This window comes from Cyprinodon variegatus, unplaced genomic scaffold (assembly GCF_000732505.1).
Source record: "Cyprinodon variegatus isolate N-32 unplaced genomic scaffold, C_variegatus-1.0 Scaffold66, whole genome shotgun sequence".
Taxonomy (NCBI): domain Eukaryota; kingdom Metazoa; phylum Chordata; class Actinopteri; order Cyprinodontiformes; family Cyprinodontidae; genus Cyprinodon; species Cyprinodon variegatus.
Genome location: NW_015150519.1, coordinates 838685 through 848210, shown reverse-complemented (window position 1 = coordinate 848210; position 9526 = coordinate 838685). Strand labels below are relative to the sequence as shown.

Below are 9526 nucleotides of genomic sequence, written 5' to 3'. Positions count from 1 at the left end.
ATGAGTCACCATGACAACAGGCAACAGGAAGTGCCTAAATGCAGAAATGTAAAAAAAAAATGTGTTTAAAAGACAGAGAAACAGTGCTACAGCTACGAAGGAGAAGATTTTTGCTCGATTTAATGTGTAAGTTTATTTGAGGTGGGCTATGGCAGGCCGTTTTTACAATTAATAAAAGCACTCCTCTCAAGCCACATGATCGCATTTCCTTTAAGGAAAGATTAAAGTTCTGATTACGTATAATCCTAGATTAGTAAAGCAGGAACACCTGTTGGGAATAAACTGATGCATTTTGTTATTTTACAATTTCTATTTTTATTATTGTCATACATATTTCATAATAATTTAATTCTTTGTTTAATTTTGTGCACTTTTGCATTTTCTTGATAACATCCATTAGGTAGCATTTCTTTGCAAATTGAACTCCACCAGTTTACTCCTTTTCCGCCCACTTTGCGCTAATAAACTTTATTTAGATTTGTCTTAATCCCTATCAAAGTTTGAAAATGGAACCGTGTGAAGAAAATTGACTTGTTCAATAGGCACCATCTAAACCCCATCAGAGGCTGCATCAATAACTAGATTTAAATCATTGGCTGCTAAAGTGTTTTTCCATTAAATCTGTTTAAGGTAGAAAATGTATTCCACACATAAATGATCACATTTCGTAAAGTACTTTAAAAAGTGCATTTTATTCAGACAAGATAAGCGAAGCATCATAAGCGATGCTTTCCTTTGTGTTGCAGGTGTTACAGGGATATGCTGTGACAGCAGTGGCGTGGCTCTACTGGAGTCGATACATCTCATCCTTTATGACCAGAGCTCAGTCTGAGCAGAAGAAGGAGAAGCCCAGACAAGACAGTAGAGCCTCTCTGAAGAGGTTGATGGGATACATGCTGCCGTATACCGGACGCTTCATTGTCGTGTTGGCTCTAGTGGTTCTATCATCCTATGGTATTTTAAACAACTACATTCAGCAAAATCTTCTGTTAGAGATTGCTCGCAATTTATATATCCAAGCTAATGGTTCATTAGTTTTTTTTGTCATACCGAATGTTTAGCTCCTAGTGGTAATGTGAGTAATTTACTGCAGGTGAGATGGCTATACCTCAGTACACTGGTCGGATGGCAGACTGGATCATAAATGAAGAAGCACCTGATGCCTTCTCCCAGGCCATCACGATCATGACACTATTGACCTTTGCTAGGTAATGCCTCAAAATAACCTTTCTATTAACCTGCATTAACATGAAGAGAGGAAAGTGTCAAAAAGTATTATTTATTGTATTTATTTATGAAATGCTACATGTAAGGTAAAAAAAGTACTTTTACAGTGTAACTCCAAACATAAATTGCACAGATGTTGCTTGTGTGCCTTAAACTAGCTTTGTGTTTGCTTCAGTGCTGTGTTTGAGTTCATGTGCGACCTGACCTACAACATCACCATGAGCCTCATTCACACCTCAGTGCAGGGAGCCGTTTTCCAGGCTGTGCTCAAACAGGAGATCGCTTTCTTTGATGCTACCCCCACAGGTAACTTTTACAAATATGTTAACAGATTAATTTTTTTTTTTGTAGTAAGCTAATTACTTTCATCAAGGTCAGAAAAATAAATTTCAAATGTATTTATAATCTGTATATATAGCCCTGTGCAGATTCTTATGTGCCCATGTTGACCTCTAACTTTTGATTTATCTCAGGTGAGCTTGTTTCCCGTATTACCACGGACACCAATGACATGAGCGAGGCGCTGAGTGAGAAGCTGAGTCTCCTGATGTGGTACACGGCTCGTTTCGGCTTCCTGCTGTACTTCATGGTGAGCCAGTCGTGGAAAATGACCCTGCTGACCTGTATGGGACTTCCCATCATCTGGGTCATCCCTGAACTCACCGGACATTTCCACCAGGTGATGTCACTCAATGAAACATCTCTAACTAGAACTGCATTTATTCATTCACTACATGCATTATTATAGATTCACCATAACATTGTATTTGCATATCATTTTATCACATTTTTACTTATTAATTTTTATTAGGTTTTCACATTGCATTTATTTTATCACTTGTTGCATTTCTTTCTTATCATAGTAAAATAACAGAATCCCTTTTCCATTGGATAAACTCCTGCAAATGTCAAAGATGGATGACATATAGTCGTGTGGCGCCTAAATCTGTCATTAAATGATTTGTGTTTGTGCATCAGACTATTGCTAGGAAAGTGCAGGAGTCTTTGGCCAAAGCCAATCAGGTGGCCACAGAGACCTTCTCCAACATGAAGACAGTGAGGAGCTTTGCCAACGAGGACGGCGAGACGGAGAAATACAGGCAGCGGCTGGACGAAACATACAGTCTGAATAAGCAGGAGGCAGTTGCTTATGCTGCTTCTACCTGGGCCAACAGTGTGAGTTTTTTTTTCCCAGCTATATATTAGTAACATTTCTGCTGCTCCTAGAATATATTTTTGTGCTATTTACCAGAAAACAGGATAAGAAACTCACTAAGAAACGTAGTGAGATGCTCAACAGCAATGTTATCGCTGTGGTAGTTTTTCATAAAATATGTAACTAAACCAATTACTTTTGTTATGTTACTGCAATCTAAAGCAGCTCTTTAGTACAACTTGATCAATCAAAGCGACTTTTCCTAAGTAATCTCTGAGGAGCGGTTACTGGGTGGTGTTCTGTATGCCTTAGATACAGACTGAGAGACGATGGCAGCGTAAAGAAAAGCACAGCGTAAAGAAAAGCACAGTCAAAGTCTAAATGTTGCTGTGATTTGCTTTTCACTTTTATCAGTATTAGACTGAATTCACTTCATGGTTTCTTTTTTTTTTTTTTTTTTTTTTTTTTTTTTTTTTTTTTTTTTTTACAAATTTACACTATATTTAGATTATACAGTCCTGCTGTATAATATTTTTTAATCGTGGCGACCACTGCAGCAAGCAGAGAGAAGCACTGAAAGAGAAATTTGTATGTTTTCTGGAAATTTTAAGAAGTTTTGAGGATGTGATACCCTTTGGAATAGCACAGGTTAAAGCGACAGCTCAGATATTAACTTGAGATCATTGGGCAGACTCAACTTGCTGCAAAGTGATGTAAAAGAAGATTTTTATAACTAGCTTAAAATAAGTCTTAGCTGCTGTCTTCTCTGATCATGAGGCTTTTTTAATGAATGTAAACAGTATAAGGATACAACGAAAATGATAAAGAAGGTGGCAATTATTTTTGAATCAATGTTTTTGCCCTTGCAGATGACCACTTTGGCCTTGAAGGTGTGTATTTTGTACTATGGGGGGACCCTTGTGACCCGGGGGGTTGTTAGCAGTGGAGATCTGGTCTCATTTGTTCTCTATGAGCTTCAGTTCGCTTCAGCTGTTGAGGTAAGCATCAAACACTGGACAGATAAACATTTTTTATATTACTGTTTCTTATATAGGCTGTCATGCGCTACTATCCAGAGGTTAAAAAAGCAATTGGTGCCTCTGAGAAGATTTTTGAATACCTTGATAGAAAACCTAAAATACCTCCTCCTGGCAGTTTGGACCCAGAGGATTTTAAAGGACACGTTCAGTTTAAAAATGTTCGGTTTTCCTATTCTGGAAAGACGGATGAAAACAGTCTTGTGCTTAAGGTATGCTCTTTAAGGCGGCTTGAAGACTTCTTTAGCTTGCCTTTACCAAACCTGTTTTAACTAAAACCTTTTTCTATGAAAGGATGTGTCTCTGGAGGTCACGCCGGGCAAAATCACTGCACTTGTGGGACTTAATAGATCAGGGAAGACAACCTGTGTAAAGCTTCTTGAGAGGTTTTACCAGCCCCTGTCTGGAGAAATTCTGCTGGATGGAAAACCACTGAAAGATTATAAAGACCAGTATCTTCATGAAAAGGTGGGTGGCAACCAGAAAGTAGTTTTACAGTCAGCAAAATATCTAGTTAACTGTCATAGGTGGATACATAACTTCTTAAAATTATCTCTCAGAAATGAATTCAGAGACTTTGTTTTAATTTATTTTTGTGTACTCAAATTATTTTTTTAAATGGTGGCTATAATCATAAAAAAAAACACTGAACTCAGAAAACCTGATTATACTGATTCTGTTTATTAAATATATAAATACTAAAAGAGTAAACAAAATAATGTAAAATAAAATTAAGAATGTTTATAAAAATCTTATTATAACTTCAAAAAAAATTGCATTTACAATTTTAAACATTTCAATATATACAACCACAAAAATTCAATCAGTTCAAAAATACTGTATAGATCCCAAAGGGAAATTAAATAATTTCCCACTGTGAAGGCTGGTTCACACAGTGAGATAACTGGGACAATTTCTGCCCAAACAGTGAAAATCAGCTTGTGCTGTTTGTGCCTGGTTGTAGTATTTCTGTGGAGAACACACTATATATTAAAAACTGTTTCGTTCTGTTTCATTTTGAAAATTATTGGCAATTTTTAAATGCTGCTACTTGAATTAGCTTTAATATTTCTTCAAGTTGTTTGTGCATTTCTGTTGTACAAAATTATGTACCAAAATTATGTTACTAAATTGGAAGTCAATTTTGACAGCAATTTAGAGAAAGGAAAAGTTAGCTTTTTATTAGTATCATTGGTTGTGAAATTGTATTAATTGAACTATTGTAGAAGTTTATATTTAGCTTTTAGGTATTAATAACTTTTTAAGTATGAATATAACTTTTAATAGTTTTTTTTTTTAGCATTTTCATAGAGGGTGCAATCCAGAGGAAATACAAGCTTACTCCAAGCCTCTTGCATTCATTTGTTGTTTTTCCAGACTGGAATTGATGTGTTAGCACTGCATTTGCATCTCTTTCCTGTTTTGTTTTCTCTGCTTCACCTGTGCCTGGTGTAATTCTAAAGTTCTGTTTTAAAAGAGCTTTATTTCCTCCATTTGTAGATCATATAAACTGTTTTCCTATTGCTTTTACTCCTGCAGTTTGATGCTGTAACTGAAAGGATTTTGGGGGTATTTTTTTTTGTTGTGGACATGATGGTTATGATGCATTACCATAGAAATTATAGCTTTTTTTTTTTTTTTTTTCTTTTTACACCTGGGAGCTGCTTATCAAAATTTCTAAAACTGAAACAATAGTTAAACAGCTTCTGCAAGTACCAGGTAAACTGAATAGGAGGGGCCAAGGATACAGAGATCTTTAGGTAACAAGTGTGAAGAAGTACAAGTCCTAGCATAAATATATCAGCAATACAGCGTTTTTCACTGAAACCTGGCTGCAGGACGATATTCAGACTCCAGCGTTTCTTTGCTAGGCTTTCTGACCAGACAGAGATCCAATGAAAGCTGACAAACTCAAGGGAGGAACTCCTTCGGAACATCTGGAGAGGATTTCACAAATGAATTCTTTATTAAATGAAGAACTTCATGGACAACAATTAGCATCCTCTTTAGAAGGTTGTCAACAACAACAGTGTGTCTTCATTCAAGGGCTTCTCCAGACCCGGTGCAAGACAGACCTCTATATAGCCTTCAGCTATTAACAAATAAAACAAATTTAATTTCCTTTTGAGATTATTTTTAAACTTAACACTTAACTAGAACTGATTGACAGCTTCTAAACTGATTACAAAATTATAATAAGAAAAGTTTATCTTTTTAAAGGTGTACATTTAAAAAAGATTGAAATCTTCCATAATATGTAAGACGTTAAGCGCAGCTTTAAATAGTCTCCGAACTCAACCATGCTTTCAGGTTGTTGAAGAAACCTTTTATCCAAGTGTCACCAAACTCTTATTCTTTTTTGTATTTTTATAGATTGCTGTAGTGAGCCAGGACTGCGTGTTGTTTGCTCGCTCTGTCCGGGAGAACATCAAGTATGGCTGCGAGGGCGCCTCAGACGAGGACATGTTCAGAGCTGCCGAGCAGGCTAGCGCTCACAAGTTCATTAGTGAACTTTCAAAAGGATACGACACAGGTACGAGTCAGAAATGATTCTGTGAAATGCAGGATCTCAACACGTAGTTTTTATATTATAGGGGAGACTTTTAGAATCTGCCTACAATTGGTTTTCTTATAAGTCTTGACTTCATTTTTATCACACATTTATGGTTGATCTGTGAATTTCAGATCCTGAAGTATGAACTGGAGTCGCAGGAAAATACTTTCCTAAATTAACCTTAAGAAAAAATGTGTCAGTCTGACGATAATGATTATGTGTTAAGCCATGCAGAAGAAAAGTGTTGGAGAGAATGGTTAATGAAAGATCATCAAAAGACAATGGTGGTTTTGTAATGAGAGATACTGCACAGAAAAAAAACAAAAAACATATCATCACACAACTTTCTACCTGCCTGTCACAGCTCAGAACAGGGGACCCAGTATTCAAGACAGACAGACCTTTTCCTCAAAAAAACTTATTACTTACTTATTATAAAATGGATCTGCAGTAGCAGCAGCTAGGCCGTCTAGGGTAGGAACCTCTGGTTAGACAGTTCGGTCTGTGCCCAGAGAACGAATAATCCAGCCAGTGGGCTGCCAACAAGATGCGGCGAGCGTCGCCAAGAGTGTCTCAGAAACCGCAGCCCCAGGTCTGGGCAGATGTAGGAGGGCAGGATAATCCAGAGGTCGAAGCCAAAGCTGGTGCCGAGGATTTGCTCACGATTTCAGAGGTCCTAGGAGGCTTGAAATGGAAATCCAGGTTGTTGTCAAGAAGCAGATCCAGGTTCGGTCTACAGGCAGAAGCTCGAAGACAGGTCAGGCAAACAGATCAGAACAGGAACAGGCAGGCTCAAAGGTCCAGAGGCAGAACGGGTCAGGATCAGGCAATCACATGTACTAGAAAACTATCAACAAAGGCTCAAATAATCTGGCCCTCATGACTTGTTAGCAGGCTGGTTAAATAGAGGCAAGAGCAGGTGGATCAGATGAACAGTAACGAGGTGGAGTCAGTTGCATTAAAGGAATAATTAAGCCAGTCATCAGCATCAAAATCATGACACTGCAATGACTAACTCCATGCAGTGTTACTTACATTGAAGTCATATCCCTCATGTTACATGTTTATGTGGAAAGAATATGAAACACTTAGTTTGTGTTACAATTTCGCTAACGTTTATTCTTGCATATGTCCCCATTTTTTCCGTATATAGAGTGAAAAGTAGAGGTATTCATTCGGCTTTGCCGCTGAAATAAGTGTCAACAGAATTTGGGATGCTCTAGTCAGAGATTTTTTTTTTTCCTTGGCCCCAAGCCATGAACTGATACTATGTAATCATTCAGTATTCTTACTGCTTCAGGAAAGTGTCTGATTGTTTGTGAGAAGCTCTCTCTATACATCAGAGAACTGAGTTCTAAGATTACCTGTTACTAATTATAATAGCTATTAAAATGTATACATATTAAAAAGCTGAGGATTTCAACTTTGTGTGCTCCTTTTACATAGATGCTGGAGAGAAGGGGGGTCAAGTTTCTGGAGGGCAAAAACAACGTATTGCTATTGCCAGGGCTTTGATCAGAAATCCAAAAATCTTGATCCTGGACAACGCCACCAGCGATTTGGACACGGAAAATGAATATCAGGTAGGATATGCTTCCATAACCTAAATTTTCACACTTTGGTTAATATACCCCTTAAGTTGAAAAGAAATCTTTATCAAACCTCGCAGGTCCGTGAAGCGTTGGCGAAGCTGGCAGAGGAATGTTCTGTGCTGATGATCTCAAACAAGATGAGTGTCGCAAAGACAGCCAGTCATATCATTGTCCTCAACAATGGGGAAGTGGAGGAGGAGGGCAGTCATGATTTTCTAATGGAGAAAGGCGGCCTCTATGCAGAAATGGTAAAGAAACAGGAAGAGGGCTTCAAGCGACCAAAGGAGGAGAGCAAAGATGAGCAGTGACCCAAAAATAGACGGTTATCGGAGTGAAAACTCAGCCTAACATTTATTGTTGAGAATACTCTTAATAGGGGACTTCAGTTCTACTATAAATGTTTGCTGGAGTTTGCTTCAGTAAGACAATCGCACCTTAAACAACGGGAAACCACTCCTAAAGATTTTGGATTGCCTACATGTTAAAACCTCTGTTAGAACATTCTATCACAAGGATCTATCAAAAAGTACCCCTAGTTGAAATACAAACTCAAAAGCCACAAAACATAAAAAGAACACAGTTAATTCGGTGTGTTATCATTACATTGTCCAATTCTAGATCCTTGCTTCACAACTTTCATATTCCGCAAAAAAACAACCACATACTGTTTTCTTCAAAAACGTGGAAATTATTTATTTTGTACAGAATATAAAGAGTTGAATGATAATAAATGGCCTTTTAATATATTTGGTTAAAAAAAGACCTTTATTTATATTGTTCTTTAGAAACAGCACAAAAGAGAGTGTAGGTCCATGACTGATTTTTATCTTACACTCACTCTAAGAACATTCCTGAGTCTGACTCTGCTTCACACCAAGCCTGAGATATTACTTGTCACACCTTTTACTCTTTTCCATTCCAAAAGTTCATCAAAAAATGTATCTAATAGCCAGAATTGCATCCACTGTGTTGATAAAGAGAAATCTGTAAGCAACACCTACTGCAGCCTGAACATTTTTTGTATTTATAGATAAGGGAATGTAAATCTGTCCCTTATATAACAGTCTAACCCAAACAGTAGAAGCTGGTCAGCATTTTCTTTTTTTTTTTTTTTTTTTTTTTACAAGTGAATCAACTTCAGAGACAACATTAATATCAGTCTGAAAAATGTCTTTTAGAGAAAAGAAAAATCATTTTTGTCGCATTTTTTGTTTTGCGGTATTTTTTTAAACACCAATATTACCATAGTTAATTAGAAATATGTATATTTTTTTACAGGTGTAACACCTTCTAATGGATTAAAAAAAAAAAAAAGATTCACAAGGACATAGCATAAAATAATAAAATTGGATTGATTATTTGACTGGCTCTAATCTTCACAATGTTCATAGTTACTTTAAGCACATTAACTGTTTAAATGTTACTTATCACATGGTTAAATTTAAAGATCTAGTTGAAGCTCTTTTTCTTGAAAACATGTTTTTTTTTTTATGTTTTTGGTCTGGATCTTTTTCTAAGAAACTACTTCAAAATCTTCCCCACAATAGATTTAAGTTGAAGAGTCTGAAGGGACTTTTTTGATACTTTCATTTAATCAAGACAATAACAAACAGTAATTCAAAGGAAACCTGCTGATGTATGACTAAAAGGTATTGAAAGGGATCTGTCAGAACCTACTGCATGTTAAAAAAAAAAAAAAAAAAAAAAAAAAACTGGTCCGTTTTAAGAAATTATGTTTGCTCTAGCTGGTGAATCAGATGTAGAAAAGCTCAGTTTGCTTGGTTTTTCTGTGCATTTTATTTTGCTTAGAGAATTTGTGACTTTTCCTTTCATATGTGTGTGTACTGTGAAGTTTTTTTTTTCCATTTTATTTTTGTTATTAAAATTTTTGGGTTGCTTCATGTAATATGGTGCCGGGTTTAACACAATCAAAACAATAAAGCCCTTTTTTTAAATATGG

At 36.4% G+C, this 9526-nt stretch overlaps 1 protein-coding gene across 2 annotated transcripts in view; it reads left to right on the top strand.

Annotated features, from left to right (window-relative positions):
• The window catches only part of LOC107082986 (antigen peptide transporter 1-like), a 12305-nt gene extending 3987 nt beyond the window's left edge, over positions 1-8318 (top strand). The window contains exons 3-13 of one of the 2 annotated variants that reach the window (XM_015371908.1): positions 747-954; positions 1094-1208; positions 1403-1533; positions 1701-1906; positions 2206-2403; positions 3253-3381; positions 3438-3632; positions 3715-3888; positions 5794-5953; positions 7421-7557; positions 7644-8318. In XM_015371908.1, coding sequence (XP_015227394.1) covers positions 747-954; positions 1094-1208; positions 1403-1533; positions 1701-1906; positions 2206-2403; positions 3253-3381; positions 3438-3632; positions 3715-3888; positions 5794-5953; positions 7421-7557; positions 7644-7874 — 1884 coding nt within the window. In that variant the 3' untranslated portion in view covers positions 7875-8318. The remainder of the gene's footprint in view (positions 1-746; positions 955-1093; positions 1209-1402; positions 1534-1700; positions 1907-2205; positions 2404-3252; positions 3382-3437; positions 3633-3714; positions 3889-5793; positions 5954-7420; positions 7558-7643) is intronic. The other variant, XM_015371909.1, reaches the window with a different exon arrangement.
• Positions 8319-9526: the final 1208 nt, after the last annotated feature.